This window comes from Wyeomyia smithii, chromosome 3, assembly GCF_029784165.1.
Source record: "Wyeomyia smithii strain HCP4-BCI-WySm-NY-G18 chromosome 3, ASM2978416v1, whole genome shotgun sequence".
Taxonomy (NCBI): Eukaryota; Metazoa; Arthropoda; class Insecta; order Diptera; family Culicidae; genus Wyeomyia; species Wyeomyia smithii.
The window spans coordinates 175060603-175084721 of NC_073696.1; the positions used below are offsets into that span (position 1 = coordinate 175060603).

A 24119-nucleotide genomic window follows, 5' to 3' on the forward strand; every position below is an offset into this window, starting at 1 on the left:
GTGGAAAATATTCACATAACTTTTCCGGTAATTATGACGTGAAAATTATTTTGAGTGTAGTATTACTTGAGAACTGGACGTGACCAAGGGTCACTGGAAATGTTTCGGATTTCTGGAGTGTGCGCCAAAGTGTACAGAGCGTTGCAAATCGAGCGAGAAGTAAAACCTTTCTTCTCCTTTCTGCTTGAGAACGAAACATATGTTACGCTTCTCGAGTCTTTTGCACACACGCTTTGGAGATACTTTTTCTTCTTCATGCATTCCTTGAGTAGCAGCAAGCACGCACCGACACGAACAAACTCTTTCGTATTGCTACTCAGCTACCGTAAAAGAGTACGCGAGTTCCTGCTAGTGAGTAGGAGTACTCGACTAAATTTGCTCGACTAGGAGTGCTTGAAAAACTGTGCTCGAAAACGAAAATGCTTTCTTCCCGGTTTAGCTTCATGCACCGACAGTGGGGTAACGTGTAGGGTATCGGACTGCTTCGGTAAGTTTTTTACAGCAGTCTAATGCAAAACCAGTCGAAGCGAACCGCTGCCGAAGTAGTCCGATACCCTATCATTGTTTTTCCCTATGCAACCATCGCAAAGCATCTTGAAACAATTGTCTTCGGCTAGTAGTTCTCGCGAGTTGGGGAATAGGTACACACGAGTACACACGAGGAGAGTAGACGGGAGTGTGTGCATATGATCTCGGGAGTGAATGCGAGCAAGAAAGAACGAGAAATAGCTTGAATAGAGAATTCTCTACTGTGTGAAAGCGGCATCACCGAGAACCTCACATGGGGTGTTGCATGCCGCTTACGAGCGAGACTAACAACACTGAGTGTACATTTTTGCAACGCGTAGAACTTTTTCTGACATTCTGTTTCACTTAGGTTTATATGTTGTCAATAAATCAGAATTTATTTCGGGTTCATTGGTAGCCAAAGATTGAAAATCCGCCAAGGAATCACCGAGGTATTTATCAAGTATGGGTGTTGATTTTGGCGGTTTTTTCCCTGTTGGGTACTAATTTTCTTTGAGCTTGCAGCACTCTAACAGAATTCAATCGAACATTGTGGGTGTGTAGGTCTTGTTAAACCAAGCAACTTTGCAAACTTGCGTTTGAAAATTTATCTGGATTAACATTTAAAAACGTCAGATTATTTTCACGCAGATTTTCTCTAAAAGGTTATTTAGGCAGATTTTCAAATTAACGTGGTTTTTTACGCGAATTTTTGAATTAAAGCAGTTTATCAAGCGGATTTCTGAATTAACATGTTTTTTCACGAGGCATGTATCCCCCGCGTAAGAAAACCCAACTGTATTTGAACCTTTTTAATGAATAAATATATTTTAGTAAAAATTATCTGAACTTTCCTTCAAAAATATAAAAAATTGAGTTGAAGATCCTACTCTGAAAAAAATATAATCATAAAAACAAAAAATAATTTTTATAAAATATCGGTGATCTCAGATTTTTTTAAATGAAGTATTTTAGATAGACAATTTAGTTGCCTAAAACGTTCTATGTGTTGCAAAAATGTACACTTTGACACACACTCTTGAAATCACAAATATTTTCGGTGTAGGTTGGTCACACCAAGTTCCCAAGTAATACTAATATATTACTGTTTTCTAGTGAAATGAAACCGGTTATCAAAAATGATTCATTTTTCGTAAAGTTCTGGTCATTTAAAATTCGAGAGAACTTTATTTATCTCAATTATTTTGTCTACCCCAGGATATTTTTTGGCGCAACAATTTCGTTGATTTGGATTTTTAGTGGAACTAAAAATTGTTTGTTGGGTAACAGATACTTTAAACTTGAACAGTTCCAAGTTAAACTAAACAATTACCAGAGAATTACGAATAGACTGCCGCTATGCATGTCCATCATATTATAAGAGTTGGCAAGCCAAAGAAAATGCATTTTATTACAATTTCGTATCATTGCTTTTTATGAGATGGTGCAAAAAGTTTGGATATTTTTTTAAAGTTCTCCAGTACTAAGTTGTCAAATTCATCTGTTCTTAGGAAACTAAAATCTATAAATACCTTATTAGTTACCATTATTTCCCAGAAACTCAGTGACACCCGGGGCTAAAGGTTCGCCCGCACCACCCCCAACAATGCTAAATCTTTTCGAATAGCAGCACCCAACAAATACCTAGCGGCAGAAGCAACTCCTGGGGTAGGTGAGGTCTCCTTCTTTTGGGTCTCCTCCAGTAACCAGCCGCACTGACTTGTGCTCACCCTTATAATATCGATAATTATCGCTAACGTCAAAAAATTAACGATAATATCGATGACCATCATGACCATCATTTACCGATATTATCGATAAGTATCGATAAGTTTCCCATCACTAATCTTGACATTCAACGTCAATTTCAAAGAAATGACAATTATTGGCGTTACGCCTCTTTTAGGAAGGCGCCATTTGTCATTTTTATTGTTGGTTCGCGGTGTCGGCGTCTTGTCTTGTTCTACAGGTTCTACAATAAAAGAATAGGTTGACGTTGGTTAATTGTTGTGCAAGTATAGTGCTTGTGTTAATTATATTGTTTTCAGAAATACTATTATTCCAGTGGGATATTGTGTATTTTCGTCTAGCTAAAAGTTCCGTTTCCTCGGGTAAGTTGTGTTTGTACCAGAAAATGCCGGCAGTAGAAAGTGCAATATGATAGTTAAATTTCTGTTTTATTATTTCAATGAACTGCTTTCGGAGTAAAATGTTTATAATTAAATAATTAAATAAATAGTTATAGTTAAGCATTATATGTTAACAAGAGTATACCAACCATAAATTTGAGCCAGGTGCATCACTAAATATTAATAGGAGACAGACTTTTTAGTAAATATTTGAAATAGATAATTGCGGTTTTCTGTGAGTTGCCGAATAATCATAGATTACTTTTAATTGAAGGTGAAAGTTGAAAAGTAATAAAGTATACCGTGCGGCGCCCTAATTTCGTGCGCTTCGTATCAAAATGTCAAAAAAATATCCAAGATGTTTTAAAGAGTACGTACCGTACTGGATCGAAAGCCGTACAGTATCGAAATCCGTACACCTTGATGTTTTTCTCCAGTTTTAAGCATTATAAAAGTGAAAATTTATATGATAGTTACATGTACATGTCCGTTGTGTTGTTGGCCTTTTGTTGAATTAAACTATGCGCCAGTAGTCCATGAAATAAAAATATTAAAAATGAAAAGTCAATCGTGTATCGGTTTCAGTTGTAATTTCGTTGTATCGTTAGAGAATTTACTAAGGAAACGTTCTTCAGATAAAAACGATTATCAAGTGGGATATAAGTGTTTTACTCTGTGAATCTTTTTAAAATTGATGGAAAAGGTAAGTCTTTGTCATTTTCGACCTGTATATTGTCTAATAAATAGTGTAAGTTGTAGTTATTCAACAAAAACTCTGCCGTACGGATTTTGATTCTTGTTATTTGCTTGAATTGAAATCCGTACAGCGTGTGTATCATGCATATATTGTTGAACTTTCTTCTTGTTTTCAGCATATTATGGAAGAAAACAAGTATAAATATACGGCAAACAATTTTAAACGAGCTGTGACTGAGGTGCGCAAGGGAAAGTCGTACCGGGAAGCTTCGAGAGGTTCCGGCGTTCCGGTTACTACGAAACGCTACGAAAATTGCACTATTTCAGCTGATATCAAAAATTAGAAAACCGTGTGAAACTTTAGGAGCCAGTTGATCCTCAAAATATACTTATTCGGTAATTTAAAGATAAATTATAAATAAAAGATGTTCATTTTTGTACTTCTTCATCTATAGGGAGTTTGATTTATTGTTGTATGGACTTTGATCCAGTCTATATCGCGTGTGTGCGGATTTCGATTCAAAAGTGTACGGGTTTTGATTCAGACAAAAAACTGTGTACGGATTTCGATTCAAAACATGTTCTATTTAAACATGATTTTTTCGAGTTTCGGAGTGATTTCAATCATTTTGCTGGAAAATAGTGATAAAATATAAATAGACCTATAACTAAACATGTCAGTTTAAAGCAATATGTGATTTCTTGATTTTATATTGACCGTCGAAGATTATCATGTGCTTAGGTGTACGGATTCCGATCCAGCACGGTATAAAGGTGATTTTCCGTTCAAATTGAAACATACTTTTTGAAACATCTTGTAGGTATTTGTTTTTTTCCCAATTTGATACAAAGTGCATGGAATCAAGAGTCGCACGGAATTAGGGCGCCGCACGGTATCAATATATATCAACGGTATCACTTTAGATTTTAAAAAAGAATTAATGTAATCAAGAACTCACCGGCACCACTAATCCTAAAAGATGACCATTTTAAAACTTGGTGGTTATTAGGGATGGGCGAACGGCTCACGAGCCGTTCATATGAACAAACGGCTCACGAAAAAGAACCACGGTTCTTTGAGCGCACCAAAACTGTTTGGTTCGCGCAAACCCTAAGTTTACCGAGACAACACGAACTGCCAACGTTCGTGAATCATTGTGAACCATGAGCCGTTCATATGAGTCGGTTCAGAACCGTGAGTGAGCGGTTCAGAGCCGCTCTTGCAAAAGAGCCGTTTCGCCCACCCCTAGTGGTTATGCTTTGAAGACTACACCATCTAATAAAGGTACTCTAACGTGCTTCCGCTTTTTATACGTGAAATACCTACTTGTGCGCAAAAATCGTGTAAATTCCGGAATGCGTGTAAAAAAATACGTGAATTAAATAATCCGCGTATAAAAATGCCCCAATTTTGAAATTCGTGTATATTTTGAAATCCACGCAAAATAATTCCACTTGTAAAAAGTTTTTAATAAGGTCTTCTAAATACTGCCTGTGGTCCCCGTGGCTCTGTGGTTAGCGATGTCGGTCGGCTAGCTCTCCCACACGGTTGTGATATCGGGTTCGATTCCCGATCGAGTCGAGGATCTTTTCGAGCTGGAAATTTTCTCGACTCAGCACTGGGGTACGGTGTATCGTTGTACTTATCCTACACATACAAAATGTGCCAAAAACAATATCGATAACGAATTCTCTCAACTAATCTAGTTGATCGAGACCGCTATTAGCCCCAAGGCTAAGCGTGCGATATTGTTAAATACTGCCGAAGAAGACTAAAGAATACTGTTAACCCTAGAGAGCTAGTATGTGTCATTCCTATCTTTTTTTTTAAATAGTGCGAATCCGTGCTCATTTGTTCTAAAACTAAATTTTGGTATTTGTTATTTATCGATGTGTTAACACCGTAATGACTACTTATTGAAAATTTGTAAACAAAAACTTGCATTTTCAGTAATTTGAATGTTCTGCGTCAATTTTACATCGAAATATCTTTCCAGAAATAATTCCATCCTCAAAGTAAGATGAAAAACAAAGATTAAAAAGAGCAAGGTAAAATCAGTAAATTTTCTGGAATTGGATTAGAAAAACAACGTAAGAGCCAACTTTTTGGGGAGTTCGCGTAAATAAATGTTTTTTTTCTTCTTCAGAAAATTACAGTAAAGTATTTTTTACACGATTCTACGTACCGTGCAAAGAAAAAAACCGTGTAACAAACGCGTTATTTGGAAAAACGACGTAAAAAACCGCGTTATTTGGAAAATCGTCGTAAAAACGTGTAAAATAAAACCGTGTAAAAAAGACTTTACTGTATAACTCAATTAGTTTTGACGTTGGATTAACGTGTATATCGAAGTTAGTATCTGTATCTAGTAACTCAACCATGAAAACAGTGGTCAGGGTTTTGAGCGTCTATACAACAGTAATTTCTCATCGGATTTTCGAGGTTTTGGCATCAACTGATTAAAAATTCTTTTACGGTTAGGTTTTTGTAACAAAAATAACCAGTTGGTTGAGATACACTATTGAAAAATTGGTAAATAACATGGGTTGTCTAAATCATACCGACATCATCAAAGGTATTGTCGTAAGAAGCAGGAATAACAGATTAACATCTATCGTCACATTAACTGGAAGTACTATACCCGGCAGCGCTGGAAATTTTAACTGTCATGAAAGGATTTCTAGTTGAAAATGAAATCTTCGAACTCCAATTTTCATCGAACAAGCTCAGATAAGAGGTTTTCAACTCCAATCAGTTGACAGTGATTGTTGGCTAGAAGCATTTCTGTGATTTCGCACACGCTGTGTTGCTTTAGCGATGTTTATGTAGATGCTTATTCAGTTCATCGATTTCATGCAATGAATTGGCTCAAATCAAATAATTTTGGTATTAAATCAGACATCTCATTTCTTTTAATGACCGGACTTTCATTGAAAAATTGACACCGGTGGCACTGAAGGTCGTTTCAACTTGAGACAGTAAAAATGCAGTTTTTGTCATTTTCGTTTGCACTGTCGAAAATTTGCAGCCCTGACCCGGCTTACGGCAGCTTACCGAGTTAGTTCAAAACATCAACGAACCTTTGTGTGATCGAATGAAATGTAAAATGTTTTTCTGAATTAAATAATTTTTTCCATCCATTCTTGCCCAAGGGAGGAAATCTCTTGTTTTCTCTGCAGATCCCGTGCCAAATTATCAATTTTTCAACGTAATTTATGCAATATTTTTCCGCCTTTCGCGTTCAATTCGCTGCTTTTGTCTGGCTTCAATCAATCTTGCTGATTTTTTTACTGCTGTATAAAACCATATGAATCAAAACGCTGTCAACAGCATCGTACCTCGGGACCAGTTGGGAGGTTAGGCTCTTTCGACATTCGACAACATCATAAAATGTTTTAATAAATAAAGTTTTTTTCATCTTTTCATACTTTCTATACAATATTTCAACATTAGGTTTGATTGTAATAAAATTTAATGGCAACCTAAGAGGTAACTAAATATTTTCACACATAGATAGCGCTATACAAACCCATTGCTTGTCAGTCCCCGTCTTAGGCAAATTCAATATTGAAATTGTGTGTACCTACTATTTTTATTTGCGCTGCTCTCGGTAAAAATGGTCTCAGCATCATAAATGTTTTATTACTAACCATTCTTCCAAGTGAATTAGAATAATTATGTTGAAATTTGAACTCCAATTACGAATAGCTATGCTTATTGAGACGGTTGTTTGCTCACGAACAATACCTGTGTTTACGCCGTGATTTCCGACCCAACCCATTTAGTGTTACCGTTTGTGTTAACCGTGATACTTGTATTTTTATTTGTAATCGATAAACTAAAATAAATGAAACAACAAAGCAGTTATTGTGACTTCTATTTATTTTTTATATGTATAAGGTGAATGCATATGTTTTTGTCGGTTTTTCAAGGCAAAGCATTAAGATTAATTTTTTCACTAATGATTTTGGTATGTTTATTTTTGCGATAGAAGTTGCTACTGTTGTTTTCGAAGGTTTGAAGTTTTTTATTCCTATTACAGCTTTTCCGTGCAATTGTTTGCATGACAAGCTGAATAATTGGTTTTAGATTTAGGTGGTCTTGAGTTTATTTTCAAGACAGGAAAGTAAAGTTTTGAATAAAAAAGTTTAGCAATAAAAGCATTGCAAAAAGTCGTACTTTATGTTTCATTGGTTGTTATTTGTTTTTCAATTTTAATGTATGTCACACGAAGATAGCATTCAAAAAGCTAAAATTTATGTAGAATGACAATAGCTGTCTCTAAAATATGCATGGAATAATGTGTGATTTTTAAACAGTTGACTCCCGTTTAAAAAAGTCTTTTGGTTTTGTTTTTCGCAAGCTAATCAAATCTGGAGCGATTCTTGTAGATGTGTATCTGCAACTAAGAACAAGTTGCTAGCTTTTTTGTGAGCACTAACGCTGGTAAAGCTAAACATTTGTGTTTCTAGAAAGAAGTAATTTAAAGTGCTCTGTATTTTATGTAACATTGTAAACGGAGACTTTATTAAATCGGATTTTAAATCATCAAATCATTGCCGAGAGTGGATTGAATCTCATTATCTTAGATAGTAATATCCACAGGAACGAAGTAAATGTACACAGTACTACACCTACCCATCCCAGGTCCAGGCTCCAAGCGGTTACGATAACTCGAGCATCTAACAATGGCTGAGCATATAGAAAGTCGGGCTTCACGGCAACTACTCCATCGATGGAGACACTGTAATCAATTTCTGATAGTGGACGTCCTTGCTGGCGTTTGAAGTGTATTATCATCAGTGTGAATAGTGCGAAAAGAGCTGAAAAAAATAATGAAGGGGAAATAAAAAAAAAAAAAACAAAATTATTTTTCGGTGGTCCCCGTGGCTCTGTGGTTAGCGATGTCGGCCGGCTAGCTCTCCCACACGGTTGTGATATCGAGTTCGATTCCCGATCGAGTCGAGGATCTTTTCGAGCTGGAATTTTTCTCGACTCAGCACTGGGGCACGGTGTATCGTTATACTTATCCTACACATACAAAATGTGTCAAAAACAATATCGATAACGAATTCTCTCAACTAATCTAGTTGATCGAGACCGCTACTAGCCCTAAGGCTAAGCGTGCGATATTGTTTTATTTTTCGGTTAGTAACAAGTTTAATTAAAGCTCTGTTGTTTTGTTATAAAGAGTAACGAAAGGATTAATCTCACTACTTTCATCAGTTTTGTTATATCGTTGTACGTTGTACGTTGTACGTTGTTAATATCGACAATTCCAATGACGAGAACAAAATCATGTTCAACTAGCTGTCTTACGAATATATAAGTTTATCTCAGAAAAATCAAGCAAAATTGTAGCCATTTTGTGGGTGCTGAAGAAAACCTGCAAAGCAGATTTTATTTTCGACTTGAAATTTTACTCGAATGTTCTCTTTATAGATTATTTATTTTTGAGTTTATCATTTAACAAGTTGGTGATACTTGTAAAAAAGCATTACGGATACGCAATGAAAAGCGCCAATGTACTTTAATACGTTTCGTGTTAGTCGGTCATGCTACTTTGCTTCATGTCTATCAATTATTCCTAAAGCATTTTCATGTCTCATATTGCTAAAGTTTTCTAGTCTCACTGGCATATGCCACACGCATCACTTGTCATTCAAAACTGTGCTTCTGTTACTTCGCATGTTTCCAGATCATACTAAACTTTACGGTAACATTAACGGATAGTATGTATATATGCGAGACTATTTGTAGACTGTTAAGGAAATGAATGAATTAGCCGTCCGTGCTGTGATTGCTATTTATACTTACCGGCCAACAGATACATCACGCCAGTGACTAACACTGCACTAATTTGCCGTTGACATACACCGAAGGCTCCAACTAGAGCAGCACTGCCTAGTATTATAAGGCACACCAGTGAGCAAGAGATCGATAGATTTTGCATTCCTTGAAGTTGCACAAAAACAACGAAAGTTAGATTTTATGCGGTAGAATTTTGATTTGTATTTTATAGCAAAAGAAATAATATCTATCGCATAGTGCAAGTTATAGTGCATAGAGCAAAGTTTTAGTGAGATGTGTGTGTGCATTTTTCTATTAGATTAAATTCACAATTTTTAAATTTTGTGAGATAAAACGAATTGGCGAAAAATAATCTTGAGCTTTTTTTTAAAGAAATTTTATCTTCTGAAAGTTTGATAATGAATGTTATATTTGCTATAACATATGACGGACAATTCATTGTGTAAAATTGATTTTGAAGTACACTAAGGTCGCTTTTCACGCGGTTTTTTTTTGCGCGGGTTTTTTTACGCGGTTTTTTTATGCGGATTCCGGAATTTACGCGTTTTTTTTTTTACGCGGATTCGAGAATTTACGCGGTTTTTTTATGCGGATTCCGGAATTTTCGCGGATTCCGGAATGTACGCGGTTTTTTACGCGGATTCCGGAATTTACGCGGTATTTTTTTTGCCCGGATTTCAGTTTCCCTTCACTCGGAATGCAAAATTAACGATATTTTTTTTTACGCGGATTCCGGAATTTACGCGGTTTTTTAACGCGGATTCCGGAATTTACGCTTTTTTTTACGCAGATTCCGGAATTTACGCGGTTTTTTTACGCGGATTCCGGAATTTACGCGGTTTTTTTTTACGCGGCACGTATCTCCCGCGTAAAAAGCGACTTTAGTGTATTCAAAACACATGCATTCGATAAAAAATGTGCACTTTACAAGCTTCTTCAATGACAAAAACTAGATCTAGACTACAATTAACCTTTTTTCAAAAATGGTTTAAATAAGACACTAAAATATAGTTTGTATATATGATTAATTAAACTAAGAATAATGATAAAATGAGAGTTGGTCTATTATTTTGAAACAATGATCGAATTATTTGTAAATCCACTGATTCTTGTGATCCGCCATATTCCCTAAAGTTTTGCTATCCAATAAAACTTAAATCGCTTGGAAAGATGAATGATACACTCCTTTTTGTAATCCCTCCAGTACCATAAGGTTTTGAGCGGTATTATTCTATATGTTCGCAAATACCATTTGTAACCGCAACAGCCAATAGTCTACGTTTTATTAGGCGTATATTTACCAAGGCAACCACCGAGTATAGAGGATATCTGTTGTTGCACCCACGCATATGCGTGTGCTACACGAGCGCAGCCACTAAATTTATGCTCCAGCGATTCAACTGTCGCTTACAGTGAAGACAGTTCTCACCGCCAGCCCGTTGGATGATTCGCATCAAATCTTGGACATCGCAAAAGTATTCAGCAGTTTTACTTTCTGATGAAGATTTAGGCTCCTCAGCGAAAGCAACCACAAAGCTTGGCAAATTGTGACACGAGCACGCCCCAATTTATTTTGACTATCGCTTGAATCGAATTAGTGAAATATACGCCGAGTATTATAATAGTCTCAGCGGTTTGTAGCCATGGAGCATTCAGTGGATTTTCATCAACAAGCCCGACGTTTATTGCGACAGTTTTTTGTCTGTTGAGTTTTGCTCCGGCTGCTCGTTCGAAGCGGTCGAAGAGTTCATGGATGGCTTCAATCGCATACATGCTGGTGACTACCACAGATATATCGTCTGCATAGGCCACCACGAGATCGGGGTCGACCTGTTGCTCCAGCTGGTTGAACATGGACATCGGGTCTCCCTGCAGAACCGAACGTTCGATGGCGAAACGTTGCGAAGGATGCCCGTTCACTAGCAGCTAGGGTTTGCAATATTCCCGTAAATAGATTTCCCGGGAAACGGGAATGAAAAATCTCATTTCCCGGGAATTCCCGGGAACCGGGAAAGGAAAAAATCCTTAGCAAAAATGAGATTTCAAATAAAGTTTATTAGTAAAAAGTTTCAAACAATCGATTACAATTAAATTATCAATTGAAGAACAAAATTTATTCAAGTTCACTCCAGAAATTCATGAACAATCGTCTATCAATCGCCTCAGTTCCGCTGACAATTTTTCGTTAGGCCCAAATAATGTAGTTCCCTGCTGTAAAACTTTGCTTAAGATCGCTGAATCACCGCTGGTGTCTGATTTCTAAAATACTTCTAAATCACCGATTCCAGCTCTTGCTACATTTCATTAGAAACTGAAGAGTCCAATACTTTTAGTTTGTTGAAGATAAAGCTGAGTGTTTGGCAGCCAGATTTTGGAACATTTGAATGCCTTCGTATTTAATGTGAAATGGCGGCCACGTCCCAAGTTACACTGACTGAGTTTTATTAATTTATTTATTTCTGGTCGAATTGATTTACGGGTTTCAATTTCTTTTATCAATTAACAGGTTTCAAAATTTTTTGTTATAAACAAAGAAAAAATCAAGCAACTATCCGCGTAGAAGTAAACTCACTAGCGAAAAAAAGTCATGAGACGAAGAAAATATTTCATAATTTATCGTTTACTGAATAAGACAGCATATATTTTTGACAAATAAATTAAGCAAATAATTTGATATTACACGGCAAGCAAATATTGATCGTCGTTTCAAGCAAATATTTGCTTCGTATAATGCACACTATGGAGCTGCTCTACACTTATACGACGTAAGTTTCGTGTTTTGATACGATATTTAATTTTATTGCAATATTGTATGGCAAATTTTTCGAGGAGCTCGGGAATCCCGGGATCCCGGGAATCAATATTCCTATTCCCGGGATCCGGGAATCCCGGGAAAAGGCAATTCCCGGGAAATCGTTCCCGGGATTGCAAACCCTACTAGCAGCCGAGAGAAAGATTTTTCGGCAAGACGTTCTAGCAGGCCGACGAAGGCTGGGTTTATTCCCAGCTGCAGCATGGTTTCGTAGAGGAAAGGATGAGACACCCGATCGAAGGCATGATCGAGATCATAGCTTATCAGCTTCCCTTTTTGCTTCGTCGCTTTTAGCTCTACAATGCGGTCTTTTAGAGAAAGAGTGGCTTCGAAGATTGAGTGTCCGTCGTTTGCAAACTTCAACACACGGTTAGTTTTTACCACGAGCTCGAGACGTGCTTTCAATATTCTCCCGAGAATTTTAAAGTCCGCGTTCAGAAGACTGATAGGACGATATCCTCGTGCAGTGTTCGCCGTTCCTCTCTTTCGGAGTAGCAGGATAACCCTGTTGGCAAAATCGGCTGGTATTTCCGAAGTTGGGGCCTCGTTCAAAACGAGGTTCAGCTCTCGATGGATGACATCAAATGTTAGTTGGTAGAATTCAACGGTAGCCCGTCGCTTCCCGCTGCTTTCCTTTTCGCCGATGTGCGTATAGCTATCTTAGCTGTTGTTACCTCTTGCCGGTCGTCTTCAGGGATAATTCTACCGCATTGGAAATAGGTCCGCGCTGCTTCGTTTTCGTTTGTCGCTGGGTATAGTTGCCTGAAATACCCAAGCAGGTGGTTTTCGATGGCTACGGAGGTGGTTTTTTTAAAGGGGGGGATTTGTTAGTAGCTTAAGTATTTATGATAAATATTAGTAAGTAATGAGTATGTGTGTCCAATCACAAATGGTAACTTCTCAACACTGTTTTTTGTAAGATTTGGACCACTGCGACCATTATTTTGATCTTTTGTGGTATCTCAACACTGTTAGAAATTGTTAATTTTAATTGTTAGGATTTGTTTGCTTTCGCAATTAGGACTTATCATTCGTAGGGATTTGAACCTACTTGTCAGAAAAGGGGAAGTAAACTTACAACTAATTTAACTGCTAACTTATTGGCTATAAAGAGAGCTTATCGTAGCAATTGAGGATTGCAACGACCAGTAAGTCTCTACGGAGGTGATTAAAGATTCGTTGTCTTCGCCAAGCAATTCGGTGATGGTGGTTGGTGGTCACGTTAACATGGAACAACATGGTGCATATGTATAAAACCAGAGTCATAGTTATACGCAAAAGGTTTTGAACGAAACTAATGTCTTTTCAATTGCTAATGATTCAATGACACTTTTAAATGACTGGATTCATGAAAGTGAATCGATCAGTGAATATTTTCATCAATTTATTAGAAAAATTATCGGTTGCTGGATGTACTACTCCAACGAAACATGTCTTCTGAAAAACATTACCATTACCAGTACACATCTCGACGCTATCAACAATGGTTAGTGCTAGGTAAGTTTAATGACTTGGCGCCGTCTAGTACATTGAAAATATTCTAGAGCATTAATTGCATTATGCTCAACACACATTCGTTATCCAGGTTTGTATCATAATCAAAAGTTACGCCAATTTCGCGCAATATTGAAGTGGTTCCGCACCATTTAACTTTTGCGTGCAGATATGTTGGCACACAACAAAAAACAAATATTAAATCACTTGTTAATTATGATATTCTGTAAAGCAATTCCTATTGACAAAGATTGAGAAGCAAAGATGAGTACATAGCACATTTATTGAACGTTCTATTTCCTCATTCATTCGACAGTTCAATTATTTTTTAAACTTGTTTTTTATTATATATTTGTGTGTGCAGCACACGTTTTATTTGTCACTTCATATGAAAACTACACGAAATTTGGGAAGCCCGGTTCCCTAGGTCCTAATGGGGTAAATGTGAGGATGCAATGAATGAAGTAGAGTTCTTTTATTGCAATAAAACCAGACTCAGCAGAACTTGCAACTCATGGCTCATACACAGCGTTGTTGGGGTAAGGACCTCACAATTCGCATTTACAATTCAATTCGCTGTTGAATTGGTCACGGTCTGCTTGAAGTAGATATCGATTGACACTGAAAAGTCGACTAACGCTAACAATTAGGATAGTACATTTACCAGAGCTGTGCAAAATCAAATTCCAGATCAAGGTTTATGAGAAATAGACCAAGTTCCAAAAACGTCTCGTTTACGAATGTTAGCTACAGTTGCATAACTTGCAGTGTTTGACTGCAATAGCTAGTTACAATTCACTAACAAAGCTTACAATTCACTAACAAAGCTCAAAAAAGCTAAAATCAACGTTGTGAATGTTCAGTGTGGAATTAACAGATTAAAATAGGTTGCTTTCAAAATATGTGAATAGAATAACGCATTAATCCAACAAAAGCAAAAAAAAAAAGAAAACAAAGCAGTAACTGTAATGACTTGTTTAAAAACAACAGGAACTGAAGCAAAGCCTTGGTGATACATTTCGCTATTGGAACTTTTGTTCATTATGTACAGACTTCGCGGCCGGAATTCGAACAAACGACAACTGGCTTGTTAGGCCAGCATCGTACAGGGGATAGATAAAATGATTTAGACATGCGAAATTTTGTCATTTTTGAAATGACATTAACTTTACGCAAAATGCATCAATTTTTTCGCAACAGGTTTCTTTTCGCTGGAGAAGTTTACTAAATCCCTAACATTTCTTGCAACTAGACGTAATAAACGGACAACGGAATTGTTCGGTTTTTCGGAGTGTTTTAAAATTTACATTTTTGCAATGCATGGAAATTTTTCTGACATCTTGTTTTATTGAGGTTCATATGTTGTCAATTAGCTAGTATTCATTCTGATTGTAGTGGTATGCAAAAATCGTAAATCTGTCAAGGAACTGGCGAGATATGAAATATTTAAGTATAAGTGTTGTTTCCAGCAGATTTTTTCCCTATTGGGTACATATTCCACTGCGACCAGTTAGTAGTTATGTGCGGTATCTATAGGTAAGACCCTGAATATTGTGAATGTACTGGTAAGAGCGGCAAACCTACTGAGTGGTAATGTGAAATCATGTACACTAAAGTCGCTTTTTACGCGGGGGATACGTGTCGCGTAAAAGGAAACCGCGTGAAAAAAAACAGCGTAAATTTCGGAATCCGCGGTAAAAAATCGCGTAATTTCTGGAATCCGCGTAAAAGAAACAGCGTAAATCCCGAAATTCGCCTAAAAATAGCCGCGTAAAAAACCCCGCGTGAAAAACGTGTAAAAAGCGACCTTAGTGTACGTGGCACCGTCTGGGTGATAAGTGGTCTGAAGCAGTGCGGCCGGCAAGGGTGCCTAAAATCAACTTAAATTTGTTCCCAGATATCTCTGTGCAAGCTGATTATTATCACTTGCGTATTAAGCCCAAGACGTGAAATAAATCAGACTTGGAGGACGATATTAGACTGAAAAACGCAGTATCGAATTGCAAAACCTGTATCTAAATTTCTTATGCTAGTGCTTCGCTAAGGGGGCCGCGGAGCTTTTTGTGTTTAGCGAAAGGGGCCGCGGAGCCAAAAAGTTTGAGAACCACTGGTCCTTTTTCTTCTAAATCAATACATCTAAATAATGACGAGAGATAGAGAAAGGTTGTCAATGGACAACTTGTAGAGAATTGTTTAAACTTTCATGTAAAAATAATAAAAAACTTAATGTAAAATTCTGCACTGAAAAAAAAATATTGAAAAATGTAAAGTAATTTACAAAAAACGATCATCTTAGATATTTTCTAAACACGTTCTTTCAATAGATTTTGGTGGCGAACCAGCCTGTGGCCGAAAGCCACCTTAATAAAGTAATAAAAAAAATCTTTTAATAGACAATTTAAAATTTATATTTAATTTAATTTAATTTATTTACAGACCAGTTTTTCTAACAAAAACTTTTTCGTGTGCTATGTACCCAACATGAAAAAAAAACCTGACAAAACAACACCCATATTTTAATAATTCATATCTCGATGTTTCCTTAACGAATTATCGAACATTGAGTACCAATGAACTCGGAATGAATACTAGTTTATTGGCTACATAAACACTCCGGAACATTTCCGGCGTCTGTTTATCACGTATAGTTTGTAGGTAATGCTAAAAAACTAGGAAACTTTTTCAGTAAAACGAAAACTATTGCGTCGAAATTAATCCATTTTTCCTAAAATTATGCTCATTTTAAAATTGACAATAATTGGCTGTCTCAATCATTTGTCTATCCCCTGTACTTCGAGACCAGCTAGGGGTTCATCGGGAACTAAAAAATTAAAATATCGAAAGGCGTCTTGAAGCAAAGTCTTCTACAATGATTATCAAAATGCCAAAGCATACTCGAAAATAAACAAAAAACTATAACGTTAAAAATACAAACACTATGTTACTCAGATACATAGTTTCTTTCAGAATTTTTATGTTGAAACATTGAAATTGTCTCATAATCTTGAAGCTTTGACACACTATAGTAAAGTTCTCGAGAGATTTACGGGCTTCAGAATCTGAAGCTTGTAGAAGTTAGCAACACCAGGGAAATAGGTTATACGAACAGAAACGGAAATGGGATAAAATGTTATAAAGCCATAATACCTACTTAAATGCGGATGTAGAGAGGGCTGGAACTCACTGTGTTGCCACTCGGCCCGGGTGTTTTCTTCGTTGGTCGGTGGGTTACCATCATCATTGCCGGCAAGATAATTAACGCACTGTTCGACCTGTGGAAACCCGTCTATCGACATTGAACGTATTTCTTGGGGTGTGAGATCGACACAAAGCGTCCAAATGCCGCCGTTCATTGGCACCAGAAACACATTGGCTCGACTGTCTACAGCTGGTTTGTTGAATTTGGTCCCGTATCGTCGAGGCAGCTCAGGTTCTGTAGCGAATGATAAAAATATCGATATATTTATATATGAAATACCTACAAACTGACAATAGCTTGTTTACCTCTGCCTTTCGTTTCCCATGATCTTCGGTGCACTTCAGACACTGAGAACTTGGCAGCCCGTCCATCCAAGTACCATTCTAGATCGATTGAAGATTTGTTGCTCAGTCGTTCTAGCTGGTCTCGATTCCAGGACACATGTTCCCAGTGATCGGTCATGATGGCTGCACATAGCATCGCTGTTGCGCTAGATGTCATTAGCAGAGTAAAGAAAAGGAAAAGAACTGGTGGAGGCATCAGACAGCATGTAGTGTTGGGCTGAGTTTGGTGTTGTGTGGTGGAAGTAATGGTAGCGCCGCCTTGCCCTGTAGTTGTGGTCATTGTCGTCGCCGTCATCCGTTGCATACTAGGCTTGTAGTGCGAATAATAATAGTTATCAATGCTTGGAGATATATCGTAACTGCTACCGACTAGATAATCTTCGTTTGAGTTATAGTTGATGTTATTATTGGTATCATTTGATGAACAATTTCCACTGTTTAGGGCGTCATAATCGTACTGGTAGTACTGGTGAGATTGTTGCCGTCGGTGACTTTGCGTCGTCGGTTGCAAGTGATATCGGTTGGAGTTGTTTCTATGTATTACCGGCCAACTGCGGGTTGTGGATTTGTTTTTAACGTAATCTGTAGATTGGGAATCCACGGTGGCTGCTGTATCGGGTTTTGTGGCTGGGTTAATGTTGACGCCGGGGTCCTTAATTGTTATATGATTTTCTATGTTGTGGTGATGGAAACTGTCACTGTTGTCGAGTGTGGATGTAGTTTCAAAAAGATTTGGTTTATTGTTTGCACTGTTATTTCCAGCTTCTGCACCCAGCTCGAACGCGACCGTGTTTCTGATATATGGTATTTGTGGGCAGGCGGGCAGGATATTCGGTAACGGCAGAGTGTATGTTGTGACGGTCGAAGCAGCTGGCAGAGAACGGGTAGTCACTTTTATTTTACAGCCACCCGATTTGGCTTTTTCGAGTCATAAATCCGTGTCACGTTTCTTCATTTTGTCAGTGGTGTTATCTATATTTATTTTCGACTTTGTTCTGTTAATCTTCGATCTTATTTTGTCGGTAATGCCTGGCTGAAATATGAGATAAATTCAAATATGTATACATAATATATGTCAAAAAGGTGGCGAGAGAAAACTAATTTTGAGTTTTTGATTTGGATAGAAATGGATTTTCATAATAGGAACTTTAAAGTCATTTTAGATCATTACTATTTTGAAAGAAAGCTTAAGTTTTTTTAATCAGAGTCACTCAATCATATTCCTCCGTTCCAACAAATCAACCAACGTTTTTTGAACCAAGATGACATAACGTCTTGGATGTAAAGCGTGTTTGGAAGTTACTTAGTTTATTTCAAATTGTAGTCTTTTGAGAAAACTTTCAAACAGAAAGGTACCATCTTTCATCAACAGGTTGGCGATGGCCTCTTCGATGGGAAACAGGGTGGCAATTCTTTTGTATTTTTTTGTGAAACTATTGATAAATTAAGAACTGTTACAGTTGAGCTGTTATTTTTTGATACTCAATAAACCAATAACGGTTTAACCAAAGTGTAATCACTATTATTCAGTGACTTTTTAGTTTTTTTGGTACATACACCGATAGTCTTAACGGTCGGAAGGAGTAAAACAACCCGCAAACGTTTCATAGTTTTGAATCATAAACTTGTTATTCAGAAAAATCTTTGTTATGAAAAATTATATCAATTGCAAAGACATTCAATAATTTGTCTACACGCTTGAAAGGTTATAGTGTTTAAAAAATGTTTATAAAAGATTTGTTTTGATGCAGATTGACTTTGTAGATTATTTTTTCTTTCAGGTACTTGAAAAGTTTTCTATGAAACAGTTGAATAAATAACGTGAGAATTGCTCATCTCCGCGACAATGGTACCAGGACGAAAATGATAAAATAATAAATTCATGTAGAAAATTTTCCGCTATTATTAATTATGTTTAGACAACCATACATAACACAGTTTTTATCTGATAAATTGTGGATTTACCTGTTATTGTAATGAGTCAGAGCCTTTGTGGTGTACTCTGCGGACTCCAAGGTTTTACCTTGCTCTCTGGTGGTATATCCTTTCGTAGAAATCGGACAATATTTGTGCAGTTTCTACAAGTGTAATCCGGTTTTCACCGCTGCACAATACTGTAGCGAACGAAAGCACTATGAACTACTTTCTCTGAACATCCTCAAATATTTTTTTTCAGTTTCGTAGAACACTTTTAGTAATAGTACATATCAAAATGTTTTTGGTGAGATATAGCGTATTGATTTCGTGTGATAAATGATGAAAACATCCAATAGTTTCCTTTTATCAAGGAAAAAAAATATTTACTTTGAACCTATTCTCGAAGGACACTAGCACACTTTTCCCGCAGTTCTCACGAAATGTCAGTTTCTTTAATTAAGCAAAATATGATCATGAACCAATAAAAACATTCAAAAGATAGACTATACCGAAGAAGATTTTGGAAAGAAAAGTAACCGTTTCGATGAACTATATTCGATTTTAATTTTTCAAAACTGTTTTCTTTTTTTTTCAATTTATGGTAACGAACGGACGGGATTAGATATAGGTCCTTTCGTGCCAAGCTCTCGCGGTACTGTAGTTCTTTCTGGGCGAACTACATCTGCTATAGACTTATCGCAGCAGTAAAATTCTTTGGGAAGAAATCGTTTTCGCCCAATGTTTACTATGCTTTAAGCACGCATACACCCCCAAATCGGAACTGGTGGTCCAAAGCGTGCGCACTGTCGGTTTAGGAACGGAAAATCAATACGGGATAAACTGTGTGCCAGTTGTTTTTTCTCCTTACAATGTTTACTGGCGTTTAAACGAGTTGTGTGAGTAAGTCTAGTACGGATTTGATGTGAGCTAGGAACAAGACATTTAGACACGTGATAGTATCCTTATTTTAAATCGTGAGTATAGTTTTTTGTTTTCGGCTGAAAATTGATGCAATTCGGTGCAATTACTATTCGCATACACTTTATCAGATGTCTGTTCTTTTCATGTCACCAAACTGAAGCTTTGTTTCGCGAACAAAGAAGTGCCAACTTGTATATAATAGACCTACCGGTGTATACTGTGTGTGTGCATATAAATAACAATTAGATTTCGTGGTGTGTACTTATGATAAGGTAAAATAAGCGAATACAGCGTAAAATAAATTTGTTTCTTGAAATCTTCTTATCTTAATGAGCAGTTTTGTTTATTTTTAAGTTGAGAACTGCATTTTTGTTCTAAAAAAATATCTCTGAGTTAGTGCTCACTGTCGAATATTGATTATATCGCAAATATTGAATTGGATGTTTGGATTGGATGTTTTTTTAAACATTATATTCTAACTAGCCTATTAGTGTATATTTTATTTCAGATGAGCAGTTCATAAAAAATATGTTGAAGCTATTTAATTCACAAAAGAATGTTTTATGAACAGTCATCGATGGTACTAGTGTTACAATCGTACAGTACTGGTATCATTCGAACGACGATTTTATTGAAAAATTTATTCAAATCGTTTTAAGTACATTTTTGAGTAACTTTTGAAAGTCGTAGGTACAAAAAGCGATATGAAAACGATGATAATTGTCTTTATAAAGCAGATTTTTTACCCACCGTTTCATAAATAACACTAATCGACAAAAGTTCTCCCAAAGCTCAAAACAGATGCACTAAAAAGATTATAGCTTTTAACCATTCCTGTGATTTTTGATGCCCATAGTGTATGCAGAAGTGCGTCAAAATGCCACAGAGTAATTGCTCGCCGGGTTCGTCGCTTCTACGTTGGCTTATGGGAAAACTCATTCGAGTCTCGGAAAAAGTCATCTTTGCTAGGGGCACCAAAATTCGTGAGAATGGTTAAAAGCTATAATCTTACATTTTTTCCTAGTTGTGTTGCATCTGTGTTAACCTCTGTAATTCACAAACAAAAATTCAATTCTTTCTGTAAAACCAATAATTTGCAGATTAAACTTTCACGCTATTACTTCGTAATCGTGGGAGGCGGTAAAGTTTTTCTGTATTTTTGTTGGTAGAAGGAAATGCTTGCTAACACAGGGAATTTATTCTCAAGAAGATTGATATTTTTATGGCGGATGGTTGAATCGCGTTTACTCTGAATCAAGTTTACTCTCATTGTGACCAGTTTTTAAGAGACTTCACGCGCGTAACCACTATGATTTTTTTAATACATCACCGAATAACGAACATTTTCATTGTAATTGCATTAGTTCTTGTATTTTTTTGCTATGGCATTTACTTCCTTGGCGTGTGGAAGCAATTGAGTTTAAGAACTCCTTCAAGTTTTTTCAACCATTATTGAACCATTATTGACCATTATTGAATTTAGAAGGATTTCCTTGACATTAGACACTAGATATACGAGGTAATAAGACCTCAGTGTTTGAATAAATTGGTTGCAAACAACGAACATCGAACTATATCCGAAAAATCGTATCAGATTACCTTAGCGTGGGTCCTTTCTCACTGCTCGATACCGGGCAATGAGAAAGCGGACTCTTTGGCTAAGATGGGCGCAACAAACGGTGGAATTTATGAAAGACCAATTGCTTTTAATGAATTTTTCTCATTTGTACGTCAGAATACGATCATCAGTTGGCAAAATGCTTGGACCAGAGGGGAACTGGGAAGGTGGTTACATTCCATAATCCCCAAGGTGTCGACGAACCCGTGGTTCAAGGGGTTGGATGTAGGTCGGGATTTCATTTGCGTGATGTCCCGGCTTATGTCCAATCACTATAGATTTGACGCGCATCTCCGTCGTGTTGGGCTCGGGGTAAGTGGTATCTGTGCCTGTGGTGAAGGTTATCACGACATAGAGCACGTTGTTTGGTCATGCCCTGTACACCGTGACGCCAGGTCTAAATTAATAGCTTCCCTGCAGGCCGAAAGTAGGCAGCCGGCTGTTCCTGTTCGTGATGTCTTGGCGAGCCGTGACCTATCCTACATGTCCCTTATATACGTTTTCCTGAAATCCATCCACGCCCCAGTTTAATCCTATTCCCTTCCGCCTACATCCAACCAAACGACAAGAACACGTTAAGACCCCGGATCCGGAAACAGCAACTAGACCCGCACGATACTCTCAGGTCCCGAGGGAGACAACCCAATATGCCAGTCCGTAATATCTTGGCCTAGCAGCGGAACGTGTGCTTACCTATGGCAATGAAAACCATCATACAGTAAACCAGTGCTTTTAATGCAAAATATTATAGCCTTAAGTTACATTTAGTTTCAGCTCGTAGTCGGCAGCGAGGATAAAAAATTTGCTTTTAGTTATTAAGATACTTTAGAAAGTAAGCTACCAGATATAATTGGCGCCGTTAAACATTAAATTGTATTTGTGCCGTGTCAAATAAATTATAGATGAACAAAAAAAAAAAAAAACGAACATCGAAAAATTTATATTTTCTACAAACATTTTTTTTCTTTTTTCAGTAAATTAAACTCATCCAACAGTAAACACCATGGCAGAAAAGTCGGAATCTCTGGTGACAAAAGAGGAAAAACTAACAGAAGCTAAGGAACTGTTTGGTCGTGGAAGCCGAAACTATTGTATGAAACAATATTCGGAAGCCGCCGATGATCTCAGTGCATGTTGCGCTATTTATTCAGAATTGTATGGGCCAACTGCCGAAGAGTGCGGTGATCCGTATCTGGTGTACGCCAAGTCGCTGATTGCATTATCTAAGGAAGAAAATAATCTCCTTGTTCCGGAAGAGGGCGCAGATGGAGAAGATGATGGTGAAGATGGTAACGAAGAAGGTGATGATGAAGGTGATGATGGGGAGGGTGATGGGGATGAAGCAGATGCTGATGCTGGTGATGAAAATACCGAAGGAGAAGTGAAATCTTCTGAAGAAAGTGCGGATAAGGCTAAAGAAAGTGACAAGAAAGCATTAGACCAGCAACCAAGTTCGTCAGCTCAAATCGAGCCACAACCGGGACCATCTTCATCTAACGGTACCGAACAAGCTGAGGAAACTGAAGAAGGAGATGACGAAAAAGGAGGAGGAAGTTTGGAAGTAGCATGGGAAATACTGGAGTTGGCAGTCAAAATATTCAGTGGACAGGGCGATAAATCTGCTAGTAATTTGTCGGAATGCTACCTTGAACTTGCTAATATATCTTTTGAAAATAGTAATTATTCTTTTGCTATCAATGATTACAGTAAGTTTCAATGACAATCATTAATATCATTTCACTAAAACATATTATATCTTCCTACATTCAGAAAAATCACTCGAAGTGTACGCGAAAATCACTGAGCCAGACAGTCGTCTAATCGCCGAAATTGATTACAAAATTGGGCTTTGTCACATGATGTTGAATGAGTTTCCGGACTCAGTACGATATTTCCAAGAGGCTTGTTCAGAACTTGGCAAGGTTATTGTTCAGGAGAAAGCTAAAGAACAGACTGACGAAACTAAGGAAACTATTAAAGATCTTGAGGAAACCACACAGGAAATCGTTGAAAGAATCCGAGAGGTAGAGGAAACTACCAAAACGGTAAGAGTTTTGAATTTTAAGTTATCTATTACATCCAATATATTAGCGAAATAATTATAATTTGGTGTTAGTATACCGACATTTGAAAAAAAAAATTGAAGTTTACTCATTTTCTATTTCAGTCGATTGAAGAATTGAAACGCGAACTATCAAAAATTATCGTGAAAAGCGGAACTACGAATGGAACAGATAGTGATGCCGGAGAATTTGCATCATCATCCTCAGTGAGTAATGGGACCGCTAAAACGGCCGAAAAACCTAAGGACATTTCCCACCTGATCAAGCGAAAGAAGCCTGATACTATTGAACCAGATGTCGGTGGATCCCCCGCAAAGAAAACTGCCGTTGAACCGGAACCTCGAAGTGATAGCAACTAAATTTTACACTGTTTTTTTTCTGTTTATGTTTTCGGTTACTTATTATCTATTCATTGCCTTTCTCGGGGTCTGTTTTCTGTCTCCAATTTTTTCACATTATTTCAATGTTTTCTGTCTCTTAATAGACAGCATATCGATTCTCGGAAATGTTCACGAACCAGAAAGTGAAAAATAAACCATAATTATCTTGTACATCGAAGTTTTATTTGAAATTACCAGAAGGTCGACACCGTCGCTTTTAACATTTA

General features: G+C 37.2%; 2 protein-coding genes across 8 annotated transcripts; one reads left to right on the forward strand and one right to left on the reverse strand.

The window, feature by feature from the left end:
- Positions 1-2416: 2416 nt before the first annotated feature.
- LOC129727290 (protein NASP homolog) lies at positions 2417-24063 on the forward strand. 4 transcript variants are annotated; one of them, XM_055684981.1, is made up of 5 exons: positions 2420-2496; positions 2556-2618; positions 22424-23155; positions 23220-23494; positions 23617-24063. In XM_055684981.1, exons 3-5 carry the CDS (start codon positions 22453-22455, stop codon positions 23869-23871), a joined length of 1233 nt encoding a protein of 410 aa, XP_055540956.1. In that variant the 5' UTR covers positions 2420-2496; positions 2556-2618; positions 22424-22452; the 3' UTR covers positions 23872-24063. The 4 variants fall into 4 exon arrangements, with proteins under 4 accessions (XP_055540953.1, XP_055540956.1, XP_055540954.1 ...); XM_055684980.1 differs by lacking the exons at positions 2420-2496; positions 2556-2618 and adding exons at positions 19729-19884; positions 19960-20103; XM_055684978.1 differs by having other exon boundaries at positions 2417-2618.
- On the reverse strand, positions 7198-19665 carry LOC129727291 (uncharacterized). 4 transcript variants are annotated; one of them, XM_055684982.1, is made up of 5 exons: positions 18959-19665; positions 16955-18026; positions 16602-16883; positions 9151-9288; positions 7198-8156 (listed from the first exon to the last, which is right to left on the reverse strand). In XM_055684982.1, exons 2-5 carry the CDS (start codon positions 17295-17297, stop codon positions 7882-7884), a joined length of 1038 nt encoding a protein of 345 aa, XP_055540957.1. In that variant the 5' UTR covers positions 17298-18026; positions 18959-19665; the 3' UTR covers positions 7198-7881. The 4 variants fall into 4 exon arrangements, with proteins under 4 accessions (XP_055540957.1, XP_055540958.1, XP_055540960.1 ...); XM_055684983.1 differs by lacking the exon at positions 18959-19665 and having other exon boundaries at positions 16635-16883; positions 16955-17910; XM_055684984.1 differs by lacking the exon at positions 18959-19665 and having other exon boundaries at positions 8139-9094; positions 16955-17910.
- Positions 24064-24119: the final 56 nt, after the last annotated feature.